Genomic DNA, 25,573 nt, shown 5'->3' with positions numbered 1-25,573 from the left:
AGTGGGTCAGTCTGTGGGTCAGTCAGTCCATGGGTCAGTCGGTCAGGGCGGGAAAGGCTGCCAGACGTTGGCAAGGGTGGGGCCAACTCCCCCCTTGGAAAGGGCGGGAAAAGTCCTCGGTCAGTCAGGAAAAGCCGTTCTTCAACGCAAGCTCTGCAGCACATGTCTGCTTTCCCTGAACAGCTACCCCTACAGTTTCTCTTTATGTCCCAAAATAGCCTTCTCTAATCTGGCAGTCTCTTTAAAACAGCTCCAACCCTTCCAGGGAGGCTGGGTGCGCAGTGCCCGCCATGGAGGAGCGCGGTGCTGAGGCGCTGGCTGGGCACGAGGATGGCTCCGAGGAAACCAGAGCGTCGGCTCGTGGCAGCCACGTCCCTAGGTAACAGCCGGGAAATGCTGCACTTGTGCTCTTTCCATGGTAGGATTAACTCCTACCAAGTTGGCAGTGCTTGTGCAAAAGTGAGAAACACTCTGCTGCTGTAACACGGGAAAGAGCAGCTCTCACACTGTCCCAGCGCAGCTGGGTTTCCTCAGACTTCCCAGCAAATTTGTAGGTACAGACAGCAGTGCAGAAAACAGTGACAACAAACACATTGAGTATCATGGTGATGTAACAGACAGGGAGCATCTCAGGGGTATCTTAAGAGGAAAAGGATAATAATCATAATAGCTTGACTTGGAGAACTCTTGGTCTCTGTGGCAGGGCATGGGGAATGCGTGCTTCTAGCGTTCAGTTTGCAGCTCTGGGGCTTGGAGTGCATTGCTTTACCACAGTGCAGATACTGGTAACTGTTTCTGTACAGTTATGTTATGCTTGCTTGCTCACTGTGCTATAAAATGAGTCTTATATGCTACTAATGTTCAAGATCACTGCCTGTGCTATCCAGAAGCTGGTGTCTATTCACACTGTTAGAAATGCTGTGAGACACAGTGCTGCCCTCAGCCCCGTTGCAGTGTTAGCTAAACCACGGGGAATGTCATGCAGGCATACTTGGCCAGCACTGCATGTTTGCTTATGAAAACTCAGTTTATCTCTGCAAAGGGAGGTGGAATATCAGCAAGGGGTACAAATAGAATTGCTGTCCTCTTCCTCCTATTTTGTCTCAATTATAGCTTGTGTTGGCCAAGCACTGAGGAAAAGGGTGGGAACAGCAGCCTAGGCTTTCACATTCATGAAGTGCAAATGGAATATTCAGACAGTTACAGTGAACAGAACCAAATGAATATGTAAAATACTTACAGGAATCAGAACAATGACATGGCTTAGATTTACCAGCAACCCAACCATTCATTCATCCATCTGCTTATACATATTTTTGTTATCTTCAACTCTAGTTTTTGTTAACTTGCTCTGTACCTTAGCCTTTCTATTTTGCTGTCACCCTTCACTGCGTTACACATTTAGCTCACCAGCTGACCATTTCCTCTCTACTTTATAGAACTGCTATTTTGGATAATGTGCGTTACGTAGGATGTTACGTTGAAGGAACAGACCATGAGTGGAAGTCAGAAAATCTTGTCTCTCTGTGATCAAATTTAATCTTAATGGAGAAAAAAAAATTAGTACTACTAGTAGGTTTGTGTTATACACAGATACTATGATGAATAATTTAAAAGAAAAGGTTAATACTTCCCAGAAATTGTTCCCAAAGAATGAGAATCTTGGTTTAGCAAAACAATGAGGAAGTGCAAGTTGAGTTACAAAGTGGAAGAAATGTATTCAGATGACAGAAGAGAACTTTAATGACACCTCATTGTTGTTTAGGGACACTCATAGCAAGGTTTAAAACATTATTCCGACTGATTTTGTAACGGTAGGATAATTCATTCTTTGTGTGTTACTTAATGACAAAATATGTCTTTGCTGATACATCTTTGTGCTAATATAAGTTTTTGTTTGTCTGTTGTTTTTGGTTTTCTACTCTTCAATCCCATCTATACTTACGATGGCATATAACAGAGTTGTAATGTTAAGGACAGCTGAAATGTTGGTGTCAGATTGCTTATGAAAATAAAGAGCATCTGTCATAACACTCAGAGCAGCCTAAAGTTTGGATGTAATGCGTCTGCTTGCAAGGTTACTTGGTCTTTTTAGGTGAAAGATGCAGGTTCTGTTCTTTGCATCTGTTGAGACCAAGCCTTCGTATAATTAAAACCCTTAACAGTTTGTTTAGAGCAACAGATCAAAAGGTTAATGTGCAGTGGTACAACAGGAAGTATTTGTTCTGTTGAACTTTTTTTCTAAATTTACAGCATTTAAAAACAACTTAGCACAAATCACAGCCAAGGCCAATATTACATCATTTGAAGTAAAACATTAATCATGAATCAGAAACCAGCCAGCTGCTCTGAAAGCTCAGCTGGTGAAAAATCCACTGGTTTTAGGGTTGAATAGAAATGTACTTTTAATTGTGCTCTCAGTCATGAATCTGGAATGGAAAGTCAAATCTTACATGGAAACTAAGGAGAAGGACATGCAAAAACAAAGAAGGTTTTGCAATGTGTATACATACAAATATATATATGTGTGTGTGTGTGTGTATGTATGTATACATGCCTGAAGAAGTTTTGAATTAAATGATTTCTGGAAGGATGAGGATAAATGATCAAAATGCAAAGTAGAACTATGTTAAATTATATGAACTGCTTAATTGTTTTCTTTCTTTCAGTTCTGAAGTTCTTGAAGCAATAGAAAATGTTATTCTAGATGTGCTTAAAAGTTTGGCCAAAAATCAAGCACCTGTTCTCACACTGGCTAATAGATCAGATTGGAGGAATGTAGAGTAAGTACAATGTGTTTTGAAGTCTTGCCTTATATGAATATGTATGCCACAAATACAATGATTTTATAATTTCCACAAAAGTTGAACTGACGTAGTTCTATCAGAATCAGTAATTCAGCTTCTTGAAAAACTACTGTACAAAGTGACACACGAGCAGACATCATGCATTAACTAAAGAGCAGGCCATAGCATGAAGGAGAATGTAAAACTTCTGTAGAAAGAATGAGAAAGAAAAGAGGTCCTATAACCATATATTTTCTAGATGCAGTAGAAAACAGAAATAGTACGTTGTGTTTGATTAAAAAAGAAAAAAGAAAAAAAAAGCAGAACTGTTTTAGGCTGGAAACACTCACAATTTTGCTTACCAATCCATTTACAGTGCTTTCTCTTTTTCTCTGCTTTTCTTCATGGTATTTTATTTCTTCAAATGATAGCAATAAGCATGTCCTCCTTTTATCCTTCAAAGAAGATAGTTGCCAGCTCTTACCATTCTCTTACTTCCATGCTGTGTCCATACACCATCGTAAGTCCATTATTTGCCAAATAAAGTAAAACCAGATTCTGCAATGTTATCTACATTTCAGATCTCATGCCAGCTTACCTAGGCAGGAGCAGAGAAAGAACAACCTGTCCTTTATATCACAGCTTTGTAGAAGTCCATGTAACGGTACTTTTCCAAGGCATGAATTTCAACTGAGAATGAGAAATCCATTACTTTTTATAGTACGAAAGCAAAAGGATAAAGGAAGGCATGGATCTGTTCCTTGTCTTGTAATAGCTTTGGGCACCCATGAGCTAAAGGATAGTTAGATCAATATGACTGCAGAGGTCCTTGTAAGTGGACACATTACAAACACTGGAGATTGAGAAAGCGTAGCAGACCTTCCATGCATAACACCTCAGTGGAATACTCACTTAATGAGAACAGTAAATTTCTGTCAATCAAAGTGAAGGTCCCAAAGGTAATTAGCTAACTGAAACGCTTGTATGCCCCAGTGAATGCAGTGGTTGGTGTTCTGATGGCTTGACAACAAATGTTTTATTTTAATGGCTGTAGAATGAAAATATTATAACAAAGCTTTGCCATCTTTGGCAGTCTCAGGGGAACGGCCATTCTGGGCTAGGAAAACAAATGTGGGGTGTAATTTGCCATCAGAACGTATAGAGGGAAAACGTTCAAATGAAAACAGCATCACAGTTTGTTAAAAATAAGACACATCAATCAAATTTAAAAAGCTGAACCATTATTTATGGAGAAATGGAATCTTGCATAGGCATTCCACTGAGTGAAAACATTTGTAGATATCCAGAGAGAGATTTACCTGGGAATGAGGTCAACTTATGGGAATGCCAGACCTAAAGCAGGATGTGTGCTTTACAGAAAGTTACTCTGTAGGGACCTGTGCAAGGCCAGGAAGGATAGCTGGGGGCTGGCTGGCAAGCTAGGCTGACCCTTCCTTGTGAGCCATCTGTGGGGGCTGTGGGGTTGGTTCTTAGGCAGACTGTTCTCTAAAAGAAGTGTTCCTATCGACCTTAGTGGAGCACAGAGGTGACTGCTGCTCTGTGCAGATCTGATGCAGGCAGCAGGCAGTGAAAAGCACACAGCCTTCTCAGTGCTGCAACACTGCAGGACGGTGACTGCCGAGCAGCTGGGAGCTGTGCTGCACTGGTTGTGCTCTGCCACCCAAAGGATGCGAGGAGCAAAGAAAGGCTTAGAGAAACCTGATGTGATTTTGTATGAAATGATGGTCACTTCACTGTCAGTGCCTTTAAAAAGTACGTGCAGAGTTCTAAAGTGGAAGCGAGTGCTGTGTAGACAGGCTCTCAGACCTGAGGGCACTACAAAGAAAACACCATCTCTTTTGGTGAAATGTGTACCTCCAGATACAAAATGAAACGGTGCGGATCACTGAGATGGGACAGCTGTTCAGAGAATAGGGTGCCCCACAATTTTCTTTCCAAAAGTTCCAAGAATGAAATCGAGTTGAGTTATTCTGATAATAATTTAAGGGCGCAAATTAGATCATACCATTGTAAAATCAAATAGTTACACTTTCTCATACATTGTACATCAGAAAGTTACTGATGTTAGACTTGAAGTGTATACTGATAATGAATCACATTTTTTTCCCTTTATTTATTTGTTTGCTGCTAGTCTATCATGTCTGAAAATAGAACAAGCATCTTTGACTTTAGGAGAGGGCTCTCGGTCTGAGTAATCTTGGATAAAATCATTTACATATCCTTACCTTGTAAGTTGACAGTTTTATTGCATTTGTTTGCCATATGTCAGATTTAAAGATTCTGTAGGTCTGCAAATGATACCACATTCTACCACAAAACAAATCAGAAGCGACTGCCCTGCAACAGCACCAAAGTTTGGTAAGTTCCAAAGTTGAATTCTTAACTTGTTTGTTGTATTTTAGTTTGAAACTTTGTAAAAGAAGTAATTTATGCCTTGTGTGCTAGAAGACTAATAAAACTGATACTAATGAAAAGCACTTCAGCTTTTCTCTATTGCATTATAGTGTTCTTACAGTTTCTGTGCTGCCTGACTGAATGTCAGATTGAGGCATATTTGCAAAGTCTACATGTAAAAGCATCACCCTCCTCCAAAAAGCCAGCTGGGAAAGGAATCTTGGAGTACAGACAATAAGCCACTTTACTTTTCCAGATCAGGCAATGAATTTCTTCATCTGGACAGCAGGACATGTTCCTTCGCTCAGCTCCTTTATATGCAGCTTTTTCTAACTGCTAGAAATTACTGAGTCTGCTGATGGGTGCCATCTCTCAGTATTTCACACCATGTTAAAATATATGCACAAGTCGTGTTCATGTTTTACTGTTTTATTGCATGAGACACAAATATCGGTCAACATAAATACAGATGATTGCATGTGCATTTCTGAACATTGACAAAAATAAATTTATAATGCATTTTTTCAGCTATGATGCTCAAAATATTATCTATGATCTATAAGATGGTGCAGAGCAATTCGTATGCAACTAAAAGGTAATGTCACATTTCTGTAACTTCAAATGCAGTCGTATTTTAAGAACGCTGTTGGGGAAGCAGTGTGGGATGCAAATCTTTCAGATAACAGATTTCTCTGTGGGAAATACTTTACAGTGGTTTGATTATCCATGCCTTCGGCTGAGTGTTACTCTGTATTCTGACAGCCTGTTAGCTTTTTCAATATTGTAATCAATACTGTAATTACAAGTACATGTTTTTGTCTTGCCAGAGATATATACTACTCGGATACACTCCTGTTTGGTAGCCAGAGAGTTGTGGATGATTTAATCAACGAAATCTCTTGCATGCTTCAGATACCTCGAAGAAGTCTGCATATTGTAAGTGGTTTATGATTACTGTTTTTATTCTGTAATCATTTTTAAATCATATGGATAGTCTGTGAAGCTGAAATATCAAAGAAACCTGATTAAGTTCTACCATAACATTTGAAAGGTTCCTGTTTTCAGAGAAAATTCATATAGTTTGCTTGCTTCCAAGAGTGGCACAAAGTGCTAGCCAAGGTCACAAGGCCTTTTGCTATTACCTGGGAAGGCAGTGCAGAGTGCAAGGCATCTGCTTTGCAGTTGATATTGAGATGACCTGCTAGTGTGGGGATTAAGTGGAAGTTTCAAGTGAGTCAGACATACAGCCATCTGAATGTCCGGTATCGCATGCTTCACAAGAATTATTTTGTACACACAAATGCAGTTGTTTCTGTAATTTATTGTAAATCCACCTTTATATCCATGCTGTCAACAATGTTGCTTTGTGTTTTAAGAGGTCGATGGCTGCTGATAGCGGCTTGTTACCAGTTGGAGTGTTTTCCAGAAGTTTCTTGGTTTGCCCATTCAATAACAGTAAAATAAAAGCACATAATTGCCAATTTACTCTATGCAACTTATTATTTTTTTCAGCTGTCTACGACTAAAGGTTTTGTTGCCGGTAACTTAAGTTACACTGAGGAAGATGGTACAAAAGTGAATTGTACCAGTGGTGCAACAGTATGTATTAAATAACAGTAACAGTAATTAGAATAAATAGAATAGTTGCATTTGGAAGGGACCTACATAGATCAGCTACCTCTGTGTGATACCCTGTACTTCATGTAGCTCAGGTTGCTCCATACAGACCTGACACTCACCCTCTCTAACTTCTTTAGTAGTAACAACACAGAAAAAAAGAATAAACTGAGCCACAATAGTAAGAGGAGTAATTATCTTCTGGACCCAAACCATGTTGTCATTTACACAAGTTTGATAATAATGCTCTATTAGCATAAGAGGTAATATTCTCATCATGTGCCCAACAGTGTACAACCAAAGATCTGTGAATATAACATCAGGGTAGTTAGTTTCAGAATATCACTAATACAGGACTTGCAAGCATTAGAAGGGCTTGTATAATCAACTGATGTTATCAAAGGTGATACTGAGCTATAGAGAAGTTTATAACCACAGCTGTATAAGCAGCCAGGAATTGCTGATTGCTATCGCTGTTCAGGTTATGAAAGTGGAAGCAGAACTGTGACTTGCTGACTGTTGTCACGATTTCCTGACAAATGTGCTCGTTGTAAGCTTAATCCGGTCGCTTCCAAACGGAAAGATTACTTTAGCTGCCCATCATACTTTGTTTTTAAGCAAAGTGTGAAGACCCCTGTTGTTAATACTCTTCTACAGCTCTTCATAGTTTTATTTGCTGGCACCGGAGGTGATTTAGCAGTCAGAAATAAAACCAGACCACACACTTCAATATAGACACATTCTTTTGCCAACTTCTTCCTCCAGTCCCTGCTCTGTTATCCATATGCTTGCCAGATTGACCCAATCCTAATACGAGATGTAAAGTAAACATTACTGTGCCTTAAACTGTTGCAGCAATATAGTTATAAAAGCAGGTTACAGGTTAATAAAAGAAAGGATTAAATGGTCTTCCAAAGAGAAAGCCCAAATGCTTTAAACCTGGATTAAATTTGCAATCTTAAATTGGCCTCGAGCTGACTTTTCTTCTGGCTAAAAGAGATGTGAAATGAATCAGGACATTGTTTTCTATGTAAGCCCATACAAAGAGATGATCTTCTGCAACAGTAGCACTGATGCACTTCAAAAAAAAAAACATGCAATAGAGCAGGATATGAAAGGTTGAATGTACTTATAAAGCAGTGAAAATGTCAAGATTGATCTTATATATTAGAAGATGAATGGTTGTTTTAGGATGTAATGGTGTCCTTCATTACCTAATGTTGTTATTTTAAAACATATCATTTTCTCTATCATAAATTATTGGTTTTGTTTGTGTTGTTTTAGGCAGTTACCGTGCCATCTAATGTTCAAGGAATTAAAAGTATCCTTTGAGCAGAAACTCTCAGTGTGGACTGAAAAAATAAAGTAAAAACAAAGAATATTCCAAGTTAAACCATGTTCTGGTAATTTTTTTCTCTGCCTGTTGGCTCTGAAATTGAGTCAAGAGCTGCTTTTGGCTCTAGAATAAGTATTTTAGAACATTCAGATTGAATGGATTGCTGGGACGGATTGTTTTACACGCAGGTAGCCTTAACATAAAAGATCTGTACTCACATGCCAAATTTATATTAATTGTAGAAAAAGATGCAACTTTTCAGAGACTCCTGGATGATGAGTTCTGCATTAAATTGGCCCCATGCATAATGATTACGGTATGCAGTTTACATTTCGTTGTGCTCAGTTAGACATCAGAATTTACAAGATACCTCAGCATCATAACGGTGCTCAAACTTGACCAAAAGACAGTAAAAAATAGTGTATCTTAGCATCTTTGTACTGTTTTATTATACAAAATGAACACTGTAAAGACTTATTTCCTCCAACCATCCTCTTAGAGCCTGGTAGCTTATCAAACTCGTCTGGGTGCTGCAAAGTCACACAAGGCCCCTGCTGTTGTCCTCCAGAATCCTAAACTTAGCAAGCCCAAGTGAAGTAAAACTGTTTGATTTTTGGATTTCATTGAAAGAGTTACGGAGCTTGCAGAATTAATTCATTCATTAGTTAATTAAGAACTGGAGGGATGTGTAAGTATCCACATCTACATGTTCTGGGACAAAGTAGCCCACAAGGAGGAAGAAACTTAGGCCCCTATCTAAGGCAGAGAAGCACTTATACTCTGTAGCACACCGTACATACCTTGTTTTACATTGTTTCTTTAGTGCTACAAATACTTTTGAGAAGGAAAAAAAGCAGCCTTTTTCTTTTAATGCTTAACGCCTATTGGAGAAATTTTCCTGCAGGCGTTTTGTTTGCAAGTTTTAATTGGCAAATGTAAGCATATATGTAGCCAGGTGTTGTTTTAATTAATTTAAATCTGTCTGCTTCATTTTGTTTCCTTAGGGAAGAGGTATACCAGATCTTAATACACGACTTCTGGTCAGAAAGCTCTGGGATACATTTCAAATTCCTATTTTCACCCTTGTGGATGCAGATCCACACGGTAAGTCTGTAGAGGCTCTGTAACAGAAGAAGAAAGCAAGATTTACCTTGATTTTGATTTTGCGCTGTTATGCCATAAAAGTGAATTGTTAATGCAGTCTTCCTAAGCATTCCCAGTGTGAAGATAACAGATACTTGACAACTGGTATTCTTGAACCCAGGTGTGGAAATAATGTGTATCTACAAATATGGATCTGTGGTGAGTATCATTTTCCATTCAAATCTATTGATCTGTATTCAGCCTTGAAGTTTGGATGCACGATGAGTTAGAATGGTTACTAGCTCTTCTTATCTTCTTTGAACACAGGCACCATTTTTAGGCCTTGTGTATCTGCAAGAAGAGCTTCTTCCTGTAACAAAAAGAAATTGGATAACGATGTCAGTTGTTTCATTTAACTGTATCTCAGTTTCTTCCTGCTACGCAGGCAGTTTTCAGGAAATCCAAATAGAAAAGCATTTTCCATTTGGCTTTGTTTCTGCCATAGAAGACAAATGATGGCTGGAAGAAGCTGGGGAGGAAAAGGACATAACTTGTGAGATAGGTGAACAGCATGGTCCTCCAAAGAATCGTGTTGTGTTGGTGAAGGTTTTGGTTTGGGGTGAGAATTTGTGTTTGGATACATATTTTAGCGTGGAAAATTATGGAGGAAGAGGCAGAGGGAACAAGTAGGGGCACTGTATTACATCACTAAAACAATAGGTCCAGAAAGACAATATGGAAGGCAGGCAGGCTGCAGAGAGCAGGAACAGTTTGCTTGGGAGATGGAGGAAGAACATCTAAAGAAAACAAAGAAACAAATAAACCCCTCCTTCTGGAAACTGTCATGGCTGATGTCCAGGCTCAAGTATATGTCATAACACGTGCCTCAGGGACCTGTGTGGAGACAGAACTCATGTGTTTTCAGGTGATCTGCCAGGATTTTAGCTCTGCCAGAAATGTGTGTAAACTGATAGAACAGCATCTTCCAGGATTAAAATAGATTATCGGGTTTCTGATAATCTTACACAGTGAAATTCACTGATTATATATAATGTGGTAGCAGGAAATATCAGGAATTTCCAATTGTAGCTGTCACTGCTTCTCCTGGCTTCAGTTTTGTTTGGCAATCAAGTCAGGCTGACTGCAAACAAATAAACAAAAACAAGAAGATGAAAGAACAGAATGGACAAATCTAGAATCTTTCATGCTGAAGGTGGCAAGCCATAAAAGAGAAACTGTTCTCAGGAATGGGGTATGGTGAGTTCCAGTTGCACTATTTCCTCCTCTAAAGTTTTGATAGTGAAAAGAGCCAACCAGCCCTGTAATGCAACCTGACTGTAGCCAAGAAAGGTTTCTATCTCAAAGGATTTAACTAAAAGTCTCTGAATGTTACAGCTGGCTTTTCTTATTCCAGTCAATGTCTTTTGAGGCTCACCAGCTCACCGTTCCATGCATAAAGTGGCTTGGTCTCCTTCCATCTGATATCAAGAGGTTAGTTATTTCCCAGAAGGAATGAAAGTCTTCTTCTCTTTCATAGACAGTAAATAAAATCTGCCTAAATTCATCAAACAAACAAAGCCACAATAACGAAACAAACATGCAACACTTGAATCCAATATTGTTTGCTGTTTTCATCCATTATTCTGGCTTATAGAAGTAACTTGAAATCAGTGTTTCTGAAATATATGAGAAAATGTAATAACTTTATTTACTTTTCAGATTAAACATACGGGAAGATATCCTGATTCCATTTACAAAGCAAGATCAAAACAAGTTAACAAGTCTACAAAAGAGACCTTACATTGCTTGTCAGCCAGCGTGGAAAGAAGAAGTATGTACAAAGCTATCTCCTATTCCTCACTTCCACAGGGCAAATCCTGTCACCTGCAGCCCTGTTCCTTCTTATTCTTATAAACTCTCAGTATAGCAGAAAGGTTTTGCAACAGTAAAAAAGGGCACGATTGAGAAAGTCCATGTCTACCCCTGGGTCTGGGTCTGGCTGTTACAGCATTACATATTAATTAGTTCCTTTTTTATTTCTTTTAGCTGGAAATTATGGCAGCGTCTAAAATGAAGGCTGAAATCCAAGTTCTAACTTCTCTTTCATCAGATTATCTTTCCAGAGTGTATTTACCAAACAAATTGCAATTTTGTGGATGGATATGAATGCCTGTTTGCAAATGGGCTGTTTTTCTTCATATTGATTTGTTTTCTTGACTAAGAGAAAAACAGAGAAGCAAAGGAGTGTGCATCAGCATCTTGCTCAGTTTGTTATTGTAACTAGATTAGGATTGTCTCTTCTCTCTATTTCGAGCTGTAAAAGGGATCACGGCTCTTTTACAGAGTACAGTTCGTTCCACTCCGTGCCTTCAGCACTGCATGTGTTCCTTCCACCCAGGGAACGTTGTTATAGATGGCAGTTAGGATCGTATCGACGAATTGTTTTGTCTTCTGTCTTAAAGCAGAAAACGATGCTGCGCACACCTTTCCATTTCTGCAAAGTAAAGGACTTTGTTGGCAGCTTGTTGTAAGCACCTCCTTGTGGAAAGGACGGCAGCCCGGCACTGCGCTGCTCCGTGTTCCCTGCGCTCGGGCTACAGCGCACAGCCAGTGCTTCACTCCCGCACATCCCAAACCGCTGCAAACGTTCCAGCGACCCAACTGTTATTTGTTTGGAGTGAGCAAGCACGCAGATGTTGCTCATTAAGAGTCTAATAAGCAATCTTGTTAATGCTGCACATCACAACAAAACCCCTCGTTCGTTTTCTTTAGTTGGCTCCGAAACGGTGAAAAGGAGCCGGAAACGGCAGTGATTAAAGCGTATAATGAACCCTATGCGAAGAAATGAATTGACTGCGTGGGAAATTCAAACTCGATCCGCAGCCAAAACCGATGCACGTATTTCGGCAGACTTTTCTTTTTCCTCCCGCTGTACCAAATTAAAAATGAACCGGAACAGCTTTTGCCACGCCGCTCCGCGCAGCACCGCGAGGCCGAAGGAGCGCCCGCCCCGCCCCACCCCGCCGCCACTGCGCATGCGCCATCCCCGCCCCGCTGCGAGCGGCGCCTGCGCAGTGAGGCGCGGCCTGCCCCGTGCGCAGCGCTCCGCCGGGCCGTGCTGCGGGAGGCGCGTTGAGCCGTGCGGTGAGCGAGGACCGGGCGTTCGGTACCCGGAGCCCTCGAGCGGTCTCGCGTCGCCCCGCCCGCGGTCGGTTCCGGTGGGCTCCTAAAACGGTCGCGTCCCGCGCCGGTCCCGTCGCCGGCCCGTCCTCCGCGCTGCCGGTGGCGCGGAGGATCCTTTGCATGGCGCTGCCCCGCCTGCCCGCAGTGCTGGCCTCGGCGTCGGCCGGACCGTAGGCACAGCGCGGCTGGGGCCGGGAGCCGGGGGCCGGGGGCGGGCGGCCGTCAGCTCGGGGCTCTGCTGGGAAATTGCGGGCTTCCTATGGCACCGCGGGGCGGGGTCTCTCGGGATGCGGCACTTTGTTGTCCCCCCGCTGTCCCCTCCGCTTCTCACCGGGCCGCTTTCTCGTTCGCAGAGCGAGGATGAGTCTGTTCGGCTCCACGTCCGGGTTCGGTACCGGCGGTACCAGCATGTTCGGCAGCACGACTGCGGATAACCACAACCCGATGAAGGCGCGTGTGTGACCCCGTGGAAGCCATACCCTGTGTGCTGTGTTCTCGCAGCGCCGCATCCCCACCAACCCCACACAGGTAAAGGTTTCCGTGTCACGGTTCTCAAATGTGGCTAATCTTACGGTGTCTTTTGTTTTCTTATAGGATATTGAGGTAACATCTCCGCCCGACGACAGCATATCTTGTTTAGCGTTCAGTCCACCAACACTGCCGGGCAATTTCCTTATTGCAGGATCGTGGGCAAACGATGTGAGTACCCACAGCCAGGCCTACAGATGAATAAAGTGAAAGCATCGGTGCCTACAGTGCAAAATGTGGTCCTTAGAGCTTGTACCGTGGAGCTGGAAGTCTTCCTCTTCCACTGCAAAATGTGTGTCTTAATGCCTTGGCACTGCGTACTTTGACATGGCAGCTTCAGCTGGGGGATTGAGTTGTGAGCTCATGTTAGCCATTCATCTCCCTGTGGCTTCTAAGTTTCAGCTCAGAACACGTAATCAGTATTTCTGCTATTGGGTTTCTGATTTGACGTTTTAAGATCCATTTTCTTGTATAACTAGACTATCATACTTTGCCCAGAGGAAAAGCCATGAATGCAGATAAATCCTAGCTGGTTTGACATGTTCATCTCAAAAAGATGAGGCTCTTACAATCTTACTGAAATTTCTGTTGGGATTGGAGTGTGTGTTCCCAACCAACACAGAGAGAGTAGGACTGAAATGCGAGTGCAGGTTTTACCAATTCTGCTTGGTCTGATGGCTGGTGGCCTGCAACAGCTTGCTCCTAGCTGACAGCTAAGCATCTTCAAGATGAGCAATCTTCAAGGTGAGAATTCTTTTAACTCTGTAGTCTTATATCTGTATATTACATCTGTATATGTGTCTCCTGTTCCAGGTTCGCTGCTGGGAGGTTCAGGATAACGGACAGACGATTCCAAAGGCTCAGCAGATGCACACAGGGCCTGTACTGGATGGCTGCTGGAGTGATGTATGTTTCAGTTTAAAAATAAACAGTGACATTTAATCGTAAGCCTAAATAAATTGGCACGTATTTTCTGGAAACATGAGTATAGATGTAGATGCATCCCATGGTTATTGTACATATTTCTGTTACTGTGTTTGTGTGCTGAGCATACTCTAACAGAAGAGGCTGAGATGGGCAGATAAGAGGGTAGAAGTGTGTTTAAAAGTGAAAGTGTGTTTAAAGCTAGGTAATAGCACAGCTTTCTCTTTGGGCTTAAAAGAAAATTTGGAAAAGGCCTTGAATGGAGAACCTTAAATCTAAAGCTGCTGTATTTTAAGCTGAGTTTCCATTGTGTGGTGTTTATATTTCACAATACAGAATGTGTTTTTGTGAAGATTTTGCCATCCCCACGGCCTTCTGTAAAGCATGTTTACAGCAAAGGGACACAGATGGGCTAGTGAGGATTTGGCCAGCAGAATATTTAAAGGCTGTTATCGGTATTGTTGATGTAACAGTCCAGAGTACAACAGAAAAGAATGTGCCAAAATCAACTACCCTTATCCTCCCCCCCCCCTTCCTTTGAAAAGCTTTTAGCTAGATACTGAATATTTTTTTCTGTATATTGGAGCAAATAGTCACTGTTTATTGGGGCTTTATCTTTGTTACTAATATATAGCTGTGAAGAAACAGTAGTGGGCAGGCATGGAGGAATGCCTGGTTCCAGGTTGAAAGTGGCATTGCTAAGTGTGCCACTGTTACACAGACTCAAAGAAATTTCCACTTTGTTTCTTCTTTTCTCTTTTTGTTTCTTTTGTTTGTCTTGCAATGCCTGTATGTGTTACATTACTGTTATACTACGGAACAGGGTAAGACATGACAATTTTCTGATGCAGATATTTTTTTCTCTTGGGCTTTCTCTTGTTTTTCAGGATGGAAGTAAAGTATTTACTGCTTCCTGTGATAAAACGGCCAAAATGTGGGATCTCAACAGTAATCAGGCTATTCAGATTGCACAAGTAAGTCCTAAGCTATTGTGTAGTTTTTTCTTTTCTTTAATTAAAAGCTACCTTTGTTAGCTAATTTTAAAGAAATGCTAATGTTCAGTGCCTCTAAAGTAGATACTAATATGAGAGAGACTTTCTTGAATGGTTTAAAAAGTGTAAATACATGCAAAAATGTGAGGAGCATAAAAAAGAAACGTGAGTTGTTCCCTAGTGTGTGTTTTTACTTTTTTCTTTTATTCTTCAGCATGAAGCTCCTGTGAAGACCATCCATTGGATTAAAGCACCAAATTACAGCTGTGTGATGACAGGAAGCTGGGATAAAACTTTGAAGGTACAACTTTTATCCAAACAAGTGGGTGCAGAGTGTGCTAACAATCTGTTTATGGCAGTATTTATCAGAGTGAAAATACTTTCTTAAACACGCCGATTCAAGAGCAGATCAATGTAGTAACTTCACTTCATAGAGAGTTGTAATGTCTGACAAGAGTGAATCAGCTTGGTACTATTTGCTCAACTCTGAGCCTCTGTTTGTTTTGTTTTCTTTCCATCAGTTCTGGGATACCCGTTCACCAACGCCTATGATGACACTGCAGCTCCCTGAAAGATGTTACTGTGCAGATGTGGTGAGCTATGATGTGTAGTAAACTAAGAGTCAGCTGGATGGCTGGGGGATGAGTGAAGTGGCTATCTCTGGGGCTTTTGTAGGCTCACGCTGAGTACTGACTGTTAGGATTTGATCTCTGATCTTAGTGATAACACTAATGTTGATGTTCATGATTGAACCTCTGGAAAACAGATATTTGCATCATACAGAGTAGGGTTGCTGTGCTGGTAACATCCCAAAGGCAAACCAGCAGTAAGACTGGCTTTCCTTTATTTGCAGATTAGGTTGTATACCACTGTTGGAATTCACATTGGAAGGGTCATCTAATAATGGGGGGTTTTGGGAAGGCTCTCAGTGGCAGTGGAGAGCTGATTTGTTGGAAGATCCACCTACAGGTGAACTCTTTTCTTCCTACCTCCCCCAAAAGAAGTCTGGTGCTGTAAAATTCTTCAGGGATTTCTGTGAAATAAGTTGAGTTGTCTGTCATGCTATGAACACCACTGCCTCTCTTCCAACCTGTTTTATAACTCATCTAGGTTCATCCTATGGCTGCTGTGGCCACCGCAGAAAGGGGTTTGATAGTTTATCAGTTAGAGAACCAGCCATCTGAATTTAGAAGAATAGAATCACCTCTTAAACACCAGGTAAAGAGTTATATTTGATACAGGTGCATTTGTACAGATTGTTGAAATTATGTACTTGCTGTTCTTGATGTAAAAAAAAAACAAAAAAAACAACAAATTATTTCAAAGGTGGAGTACTTTCCTTTGGTATGGCACATGTCCTACTTTGATGTTTATTATGGTGGTATATTAAAATAAATTGCCACCCCCTGCATCTTGGAGTCTGTTTCCTCCCTGTGATGGGACTGCAAGGATTGAAAGGGATTTCTTGAAATGCTCTTCGAGTTCAACAGAAGTGTTCTGAGATTACCTTTTTCCTTGTCCTTCATCCAGCTTTCCATATCTGAAGCTCCTTATATGTGAAGTACAAATAATTTCAGAAGCATTCTTTAATAAAATAAGAAATGACAAAAAACTTGCATTTTACATAAGAATCACAAAATTATTACTGCTGCACATAAATCTGTTTACCTGTATACACAGCATTTAAATTGAGATTTATTGTGTCCTGCAGATCTGTTCTTTGTGGGGCTATGAGAGGGTTTGGAAGATAGCCTGCTATTGAGTGTGCTGTCACTCAGACTTTGTTTCTTTCTGGTTGTTTGAAACTTTGCAAATGGTTATAGAATACAAGAATGATGATGGCATTTATTCCAAGAAGGTGGGACTGCAAATATTTCATTAATATCAGGTGTTGCAGCACTGTAGAAATGGACGTTTGAGAGGTCTTTTAAATTTAGGTTGTTTAGACTTTATAATGTTTTAGAGTAGTTAGCCATTATTATAGTTAAGTACATGGACTTTTCTCTCCTGAGGAAATTTCTATTGCTGATCTTGATAAGGTTTACAAATGTAAATAATAGGTCAAATTCTATTGAGAATTTGGGCCATATCTCTCGATCTTTTCTGTGTGCTTTTCTTTCCCTTGTTATATGGAGCATTCTGTGTCCCTATGCAGAGCAGCATTGAGAAGACATAAGTTTCTATCTAAAATACTCTCCTTCTCAAATCTAGCATCGCTGCGTTGCTATTTTTAAAGACAAAGTGAACAAACCTACTGGATTTGCCCTTGGAAGTATTGAAGGAAGAGTAGCTATTCATTATATCAACCCTCCAAATCCGTGAGTATTCTTGTTAAATCGTTCTTAATTTATTTCTCAGTTTACAACGAAGAACATAAGAGATGTTTGTCGTTTTTTTTCCCCAGTGCAAAAGATAATTTCACTTTCAAATGTCATCGCTCCAATGGAACAAACACATCAGCACCTCAGGATATCTATGCTGTAAGTAGTGAGCTTATATCACGAGGTCGTTTGTGTAGGAAAACAACATAAGTTCTTAATGTAAAACCTGCTATGAACTGTTAATTCTTTTTCAGCTCCAGGTAAAAGTTGTGTTAGACTCTGTGCTTGAAGTGCAGTCCTTGATGTGCATTGAGGAAAAGCAATTTTTTGCACTTTCTTTAAAACAGAAGTCAGATTAACTATTCGTTTCATCCTTTTGGTGGAGATAAAATTTTCTGATCTTGCTGTTCTTGCTGATTTTGAGCCAATGCCATTACACAATATAGTAAGCATTACCCATTTAATATTTAGCTGCTACAATAAAGATGCTTTCCTTGTTGCTCCAGTGTCTAGTTTTAAAAATGTATCCGGTAAAACACTTCAAAAAACAAGATGTATCTATAGTTGCAAAAAGCCTTTTCTGCTGTATTTACTCTTGGGATCCAGCATGTTTTGTTCCAGTCATCTGTGGATGACTGTGCTGTTTTACGTAGTATTTTCTGTGGTTCTGCAGGTAAATGGAATAGCATTCCATCCTGTCCATGGCACTCTTGCAACAGTGGGATCTGATGGTAGATTCAGCTTTTGGGATAAAGATGCACGAACAAAGCTAAAAACATCAGAACAACTTGACCAACCAATATCTGCTTGTTGTTTCAACCATAATGGAAATATATTTGCATATGCCTCCAGTTACGATTGGTCAAAGGTAAGAGAGGTTTCAACCCGTATTCACTCTTGTACTTAATGACTAAGGCAATTATCCTATCACACAAAGCTTTTACTGATCTCTGTAGGTAGTGATAGAAACTTTCTAGCTTCATAGGCACGCAAGAAAATTTACAGTGGTCATAGTAGGCAGAAAAATGATGAATTCTAACACTGGAGCAGTGTGTTCTTCAGTATGGCTTTTAGCTTCAGTTGGTAAGATTGGCAAGCACTGCTGTTTTGCAGATGTGGATGAACAAGATGTAAGCAGTGTGGTTTGTGCTGGAAGGATTCATGCAAGGAATCGTGCTGGTTGCTCACGTGTGTTCTGCTGTGGAAATGGAAGTGGTGCACGTTGCACACTCAGAAGTTTTCACTAATCTTTGAAATCTGCTTCTCATGAAGATGATTAGTTTTTCTTTCTATTAAGCTGTCATTGTATTTATAGGCACTTCTAACAGTGTTTCAGTGGTATGTACTGTATTTCCAGATCCAAGTGCAGCTTGCTGGTGGCACTCACTTATTGATATATCTTCCAGATTTGACTCAACAAGAATTTATCTAGGTGCAAGAGAATCAAAAAACAATGAGGTGGAGGATCAGTTCTTCTTTATAGTTGATGAAAGGGACAGTTGAAATACAACTGAATTTTAGTGGAATTACAGTGGGGAAGTGTTTATTGCCTGTTATAACTCACACTCTTAAATTTGAAGATGACATTCATTGTATTTTCAACTTAAATGAATGCAGAAATAACACAAACTAATTCTATCACATCCCACGAAGAGAAGTAAGACTATGATTTCCTATGTTGTATCTACTCTTAGGAATGCTGTCCAAAGTAAAATGACTTTGTTAGACAGGGGCAGATGAATTCTTCTGTTCTAAATACTCAGGTAGACTGCAATGGCATGTATGTACCAAAGTATCTTTCAGATCTGTTCACCAGCAGATACTAAGTTTGTTTTCTGCAACTGTTTCTACGTAGCATTTTTGATAAGCTTCAGGTTTTGCATCAGACTTCAGTAGTTCTACACAATTCTTGTAATTACTTAACTGGTAAACTGTTTATGACTCAGTAATGTCTGATATCTGACCTGAAAGACCTCGAGTGAATCTTAATAAATGAAACTAATGGAACATTCATATTTTTGTATTTTAAGATAATGTTGATATTGTCTGTATTGAAGAGAGTAAATAGAGCTGATTTTTCTTTTTTAGGGTCATGAATTTTATAATCCACAAAAGAAAAACTACATTTTTCTGCGAAATGCAGCAGAAGAGTTAAAGCCTCGGAATAAGAAGTAGTGAGTATGAGTCTGAGCTGTGTCACTCTCCTGTGTTTCTGCCATTCATGCCTATACTCTGCCACTTGTGCCCTATTGCACCACAGTTCTGTCAAATCTGGATCGTTTTCAACAAGAAGAGTAAGAATGATTTGTGTTGTGAATTGCTGGAGGATGTTTTTCAAGCTAGATATTATGATGTGTTTGTATGTTTTGGAAGAGAGGCGGTTGTTCATGTGACTCAAGCACTGTCTGTTCCAAAGCAATAATGAAATTGCAGCACAAATTTAAATCTTCAGTAGTTATTCCTGCTTAGAAGCTCAGGCATTTCTTTTTGTTTTTTTAATTGGTACTAACTAAAATGTGTTAATTGTAATCGTTCTGGAGAAGTTGTATGCATACTGTATTTTTTTGTAAGCACTTGCAATTCTTCATGTAGTTCTTCTCAAAGGAGGCTTGTTTTTACTTACGATCTAGGGATTCTTTCATTGGTTGATATATATATATATTTTTAATAATTATTTTAAATGGAAGTACTGCCTGCTGTGTGCTGGGAGGAAATGCCTTGCAAATTGTTTTCCTTTTTTTTAATGACTTTGGTAGGTATGTATAGCATTGACAAATTCAAGACAGAAGATGGATGGACACAAGTGCAAATTCTGTTTTCCTTTACTTTTACACTCCAGCAATGCACAAGACTTTTGAGCCAACGATTCTCATGCTAGTCCAAAGGAGAAACTGCCAGTTGTGCCAAGTGGTATAGAGTACAGTAATGTCAGCAATCCATTAACAGTTCTGTTCTGTTCGTGACCGAACTAATGAGTGCAAAATACCGGTGGCCTACACTGCTTTAAAGCTGACGTTTTTTGAGTTAAGAGTTAGTTTCTACATCTCTGTTAACACTTCTCGTCCCTTACCAGGGGTTTCTGGACTGAAAAGAAAGCTCATTTTTGTATTAACTAGAGAATAGTGCTGGTGAGTTTCATCCTGATCAAAAACGCTGTGAAGCAAAGTCAAAGCAACGTGTGTCTCTCTGATCTGAATCTACCACTGTTTACTTCTAACTGTCCAGTTGTACACATGCCAAAGTTTCTTTCTAGAAGTGAATGCTTACTGTTCCTGTTCAACTCTTGTTTGATAACAATGGTGAGGGGATGCATGTATAAAAATACTTGTCATATTGTACAAACTCTGTGAAACTGTATGTTGTGACAGTTATGGTTATGGATTCATGCTATGTTTCAAATAAAATTTTTACGAAATGCTTTTTTATATTTTGTAGTTCTGATAGAATCACGTGGCCAAGTTGGTGTGCTTGCTTCTAGGAGCAGCTTTGTGTCCTTTCACTGCAATTCATGCATTCTTTAAAAGTAAAATACTTTTTCCCCGGCTGCCTTATCTGCAGATGGAATGCATTTTGCAGCTGCTGTTTCATTATGAATCATACCTGTGGCTTTGCCTCAAAGAATTAAGAGTAGCAGCATTAAAGGCCTTTTGTGTTATGAGAGTGAATGAAGTTGTTTGCTATTGCAACAGCCAGACACCTGACAATTGGTCTTTAGTATAACTGAGTCACACTGTCTTCACAATCTCCAGCTCACCGGCCCTCTGACTTCAGACTCTGCTGTGTTCATCAGTCCTTGCTTGCTTTCTTGGTGTGTATTTCCTACTTGGTGCATCTTTGAGGGAGGTCCATTCTGCTGTTGTCTCTTCTGGGCTTTGTTTCTCGAGCTAAGTTTTTTCCTGCTACTCCTATGTTGATATGATTTTGGTTTTCACATTCATGGTCTGTTAGTTTTCTTTAACATAGAAAAAAGTTCCCAACAGTTCAGCAATAGCTGCTTGCTTGCTTAAATAGATCTGTGTGGATGTTTTATTGTTGCTTGCTTTTCAGTTGTTGCTTGTGCTGTAATCTTTGGCTGTTCCCACGTTTTTCCAGTCTTCCCAATCAGCCGAATGGCAGCAGGCAGTAGACTCAAGGTTGTGTGTGATTGCTGATGGCCAAAAAATTTAAAATCCCGTGAACAGAACCTCCCACTGGTGTAAATAGGGAAGAATGGAATGTATCATCTGTCTCTTGTTTAAAGATTCTGATTCTTTGTTTAAATACACAACTGTGTGAATGAAGTTGAGAGAAAAGAGATTCATCCCAGTTTGGCATGTACATTTCTGCGGGTTCCAATGGAGCTGCACCTGCTTGAGAGGGTACTGAGCTTGGCCAGAACGTTTTCATTTAGTGTTAATAAGTTGAGTACTTATTCTCGTGTTGGAATCGATTCCTTTATCTCAGTGAGGCCTCAGAATTATTTAGTCATCACGTTAATTGTTCAGACTAATTTTAGAAGGGCATACTTTCCATTACATTGCTATGTGTGTTAGATACATTCAGCTGAGATGACAGAGTCAAACTTTGAACTGATTTGTTCTCCATTACCCGAAAGAATGCATTGGCAATTTACTCCTCCCCAGGATTATTGTGGGTTCTTTTGTGAAGTGCACACAACTGTATCTGTTCAAGCCTTAAGATAAGAGCTTACTTATCCACATCTCGGTGTTATTTGTGTGGCAGTTACTTATCCAAAAATACCCGAAGTAAGATTCTTGGGGAAGGTGTTTTCACAGCCGCTGTGGTGGTTTGGCTGCACAGTACGGTCGCATTTGGCCGTGCAGAGATCTTCTCCCATTCCCACTTAATGCCAAAGGAAGGAATCGTTTGTGGTGGAGCTTCACCACGGAACATTCCCCTGGTTTCTGTGCTTCTGTCGCCTCTCAGCAGTGCTGCGCACAACACAATGAATGGAATAAATTCGGAAAACGAGTCCCTCGTCGAATTTTCTATACTGACAGATGCCGTAACGCATGGAAGGCGTGAAGTCATCTCAACCTGTTGCTGTGCGTCTCCCTTGCAGCCAGGAGGTGGCAGCGTTGGCAGGATGGTGCACGCTGTGTGCAGATGCTCTGCAGTGCAACGCAGCTGCAGCTGTGCTGGAATGCAGCGCGCCTTCATTGCTTCTTGTCTTTGTATTGGCTTATACAGCTTTGAATTCTTAAGTTTGAGGTTTTAAAGGAAAAAAGCACAAAAACTTAAAATGTATTTCTAATATCAAGTTATCCCCCCAAAATACTGACAGAATGCAAGGACTTTGTAAGGTTGCAATGCTTTCCTTTTAATTCAAGTTTTAGAGGAGTGCATCTATCTGTAAGGGTGAACCAAGACCAAGAAAGAAGCCAATCTACTTCAGTAAAAGCAAGCAGGTAAGCTCAGAGCTGTGTTACCTAAAAACAAGTGCACTTTTTGGCAACAATTTGAAATGCGGTGCCTTTGGATTTTCATTTTCAAAGCTAACAAGGGTGCAAGACAACAAAAGAGAGAAATAGTCTGAGTGATAATGTTTGTGTACGATTTAAGATTGCTACCTCACGTAGCTTTCTTATCCCTGGGTATCATCTGAAGCAAAGAGCAATGAGGTCTGCGCTGGCAGAATGTCATCGCCTGCATCCCCAACCTGCAGCAGGAAAGGAGCTGATGAGGAGCTGACATTGCAGCTGCAGCCTTACCGAAGGAACAGCAGTGATCTGTGGGTGCCACCTGATGCTGGGCTGGACTCAGGCTCACAGGTATCTGTTTCAGTTCCATCAGAGGATTTGTTAACACAAAGCAAACCTTTGGTTGTTTGTGCCGTTTCCCTGCACCTGAAATAGGGATAGTGCTCCTTTAGGTAAAAGAAGTTCAAGACTCTCTGGTAAGGCAGCAGGAGGTGGAGGCATTACCGCAGGCAGGGCTGTGTGCCTCTGGAACAGTCTCACGTTGGTAGAGCAATTCCAAATGTCTGTGTTGCAGCAGTTCTGCAAATACTTTCTGTTACAGTACATGAAAGATACAATACCTGCCAGCATTAGCTTTGTAAAGAGAGACCGTTTTCTTCTGTTGACTAATTATCCAGTGAATATATTCAGTTTGAAGAGTCACTTCAATAATTCAGCAGGCATGTGCCAGGTAATACAGGAGCTTTTGTCTTCCCGGCGGCACAGATGATGTGTAACTCAATCTCTGGCTTTATGTATTCAAGGAAGTGTTTGGTATAGCTCCTGTATCAAGTGCCACTGAAAAGCAGGCCCAGATAAAAGATTAAGGTAATGCTCTTTGCTCTGAAATGGGAAAGTCTACCCTTTACTGTCCAGTGTATCTTTTGCAGGCAAGAACTGCTTTATAAATGTGAAATGCGCCTATGCTACGGTCCAATAATGAGCCTGTTGAAACAACAGAAAGAACTGAAAACTGCTTTCTAAACACAGGTCTTTGTCTTACTTTATGGTGCATCAACAAATATTTTTCAGACTGATGCAGGATGCTTCCTGTCATTAATGTTTCTTTAATGTAGACACTATTTGTGCTGCATTCCTTGGTTTACTGGACCAGATGAGAATGATGATGTTCAGTTCCTGGGAACACCAAGTAAGCAAAACTCAAATCACAGATTTTCTTCAGCCTCCTCTAAGGAATTTAATCACATTTGTGCCTTTGCCAGGGAAGTTTAAGTTCAGATGCCGCCTTCTGAGTCAAAAGTTTCAGTGATCTTTCTCTACCAGCCCACAATACCACAACTAACCTGCAAGCAGGGGAGATATGTTTTGTTTGGGATGGGCATGATATTGTACTCAGCAAGGTGCAGAAATAATGCAGTACCTTAAACTAGAATCTAGCTAAGATGTCTACCTTGTATAGAAAACGCTGTTTATTCTCAATTGACTAAAACTGGAGCTAAAATACAACCTTTTTTTAACTTTCTTTTGTAAGGACAGCTGTCTGCCACGCTCCTGCTATAACACAGAGTGGGATTTATGTGGACTCAAAAGGACAGATATCACTTACTGATAGGTAATTGCTTTCCCACTCTTTTCCTTTGAGATCTCCTTTTTCTAGGTAATGTTAATTCATGGTCTAAATCAGCAGAGCTGCAGGCAGTAATTAGTTGCTTGTGCTTTGATGTTTAATTTATGGACTAGTTTCTGTATGTGAAGAACAGCTTTACATTTGCTGAAAGTTGTCAGATGATATCAAAAAGTGTGTAGCAACACACTGGCTGGGTTGAAATGTCTTTCCACAAAAACACAGAAAGGTGGGAAGCATCTGTTAGGAGTACAGCTTAGTATAAACATTTCCACTGAACCTTTTTTTTTTTTATTTTGAGCTATTGTTCAAACACAGGCTGTGTGATGCAGTTAGTTCTCTAATGCTGACCTACGTCTTTCACAATGGCTTAGGTCATCCTGTTCACCATCTGAACACCTTTCTTTGGTGGTCTTGCCAGCAGCAGTGGAGAATTGAAAGAAGACTGAGCTCTCCAAACTACGGTGAACATGGCAAGTTCTCCACTAGTAACTTTCCTATCATGGAGACATCTGAGAATGCACCTGCTGCTCCCTTGCTCTTACAAGGCCTTTCTTCATGGGCTGAGCTGTTAATCCTGGGAAGGAAAGAGCACCGTTGTTTTTTATTCTTGTAGACTGATGAAAATGTACTTTGAGGCGATTTCCATTCTGTGGGCCTGGAGTACCAAGGCCAGTCCTGGTGTATTATTCCAGAATTATTTCCTGATACAGCACCAATTCACACGTTCCATTCACAAGCTTGAATTTATTTCATATAGAAACTAAACCTTCTTCCCTCTGAGAACGTATGCATGTGCTACGTACCCTCCTTGTTGCTGTGTTGCTGGCAATTGCCTGTTAAGATACTGATGACGTTTCCCCCTCCGCAATGACGGCAACGTGCCAGCCGGCTGCTGCAGCAGTGCTGTAAGGAGCTGGGTGCCACAGCCCCAGAGAGCTTCGACCTCCTGTGCCCTATGACCCTGCTGCTCTTCTGTGCCAACGTGGTGGCTGAGGTTTGGTTTTTTAGCACAAGGCGTGCTGCAGGCCCTACAAGGCCATGTAGAAACTGGAATCGTTCTGCCTGAAGTTCAGTCCAGGTAACTGTGTTGGTTTTCTTTAAATACCTTTCTGGACTCCATGGATACGGTTTTTGTATCCAATATTGATATGTTGTTTTGATGTCTAGACAGTTCAATTGTGTTCATAACCTGGGCAGAGCACTGCTCCGCAACGAATCTTTGCTGCCTGGTGTTTGAACAGAGTAGACATGGCAACTAGAAGGCTTTGAGAGTTTCTAACCACGTCTCTAAAGAAGGTTAATTAGACCTCATGCTGATCATCTTTTGTTTTGGTGTATACT

The 25,573-nt window shown here is 40.6% G+C and overlaps 2 protein-coding genes and 1 long non-coding RNA gene across 5 annotated transcripts; 2 read left to right on the top strand and 1 right to left on the bottom strand.

Annotated features, from left to right (window-relative positions):
* The first annotated feature begins 290 nt into the window (after window positions 1-290).
* On the top strand, window positions 291-12,263 carry SPO11 (SPO11 initiator of meiotic double strand breaks). The gene is made up of 13 exons (XM_003212141.5): window positions 291-379; window positions 2,670-2,783; window positions 5,077-5,165; window positions 5,730-5,796; window positions 6,029-6,137; window positions 6,714-6,800; window positions 8,103-8,139; window positions 8,361-8,470; window positions 9,159-9,258; window positions 9,419-9,456; window positions 10,652-10,728; window positions 10,957-11,068; window positions 11,284-12,263. Exons 1-13 carry the CDS (start codon window positions 291-293, stop codon window positions 11,401-11,403), a joined length of 1,149 nt encoding a protein of 382 aa, XP_003212189.2. The 3' UTR covers window positions 11,404-12,263.
* Window positions 12,259-20,610, top strand: RAE1 (ribonucleic acid export 1). 3 transcript variants are annotated; one of them, XM_085241712.1, is made up of 12 exons: window positions 12,259-12,381; window positions 12,774-12,870; window positions 13,015-13,119; window positions 13,762-13,854; window positions 14,760-14,846; window positions 15,079-15,165; window positions 15,386-15,457; window positions 15,975-16,082; window positions 17,076-17,182; window positions 17,269-17,344; window positions 17,859-18,053; window positions 19,274-20,610. In XM_085241712.1, the coding sequence occupies exons 2-12, from the start codon at window positions 12,781-12,783 to the stop codon at window positions 19,358-19,360; spliced, it is 1,107 nt and encodes a 368-aa protein (XP_085097838.1). In that variant the 5' UTR covers window positions 12,259-12,381; window positions 12,774-12,780; the 3' UTR covers window positions 19,361-20,610. The 3 variants fall into 3 exon arrangements, with proteins under 3 accessions (XP_085097838.1, XP_085097839.1, XP_010720848.1); XM_085241713.1 differs by lacking the exon at window positions 12,259-12,381 and adding an exon at window positions 12,436-12,455; XM_010722546.4 differs by lacking the exon at window positions 12,259-12,381 and having other exon boundaries at window positions 19,274-19,359; window positions 19,942-20,610.
* Window positions 18,466-25,386, bottom strand: LOC146542986 (uncharacterized). Its single transcript, XR_014887766.1, has 2 exons — window positions 22,897-25,386; window positions 18,466-22,384 (listed from the first exon to the last, which is right to left on the bottom strand). It is a non-coding gene; the product is annotated as an uncharacterized LOC146542986 (long non-coding RNA).
* Window positions 25,387-25,573: the final 187 nt, after the last annotated feature.

Source organism: Meleagris gallopavo, chromosome 22 (genome assembly GCF_905368555.1).
Source record: "Meleagris gallopavo chromosome 22, MGAL_WU_HG_1.1, whole genome shotgun sequence".
NCBI lineage: Eukaryota > Metazoa > Chordata > Aves > Galliformes > Phasianidae > Meleagris > Meleagris gallopavo.
This window is presented reverse-complemented; position numbering and strand designations above follow the sequence as displayed.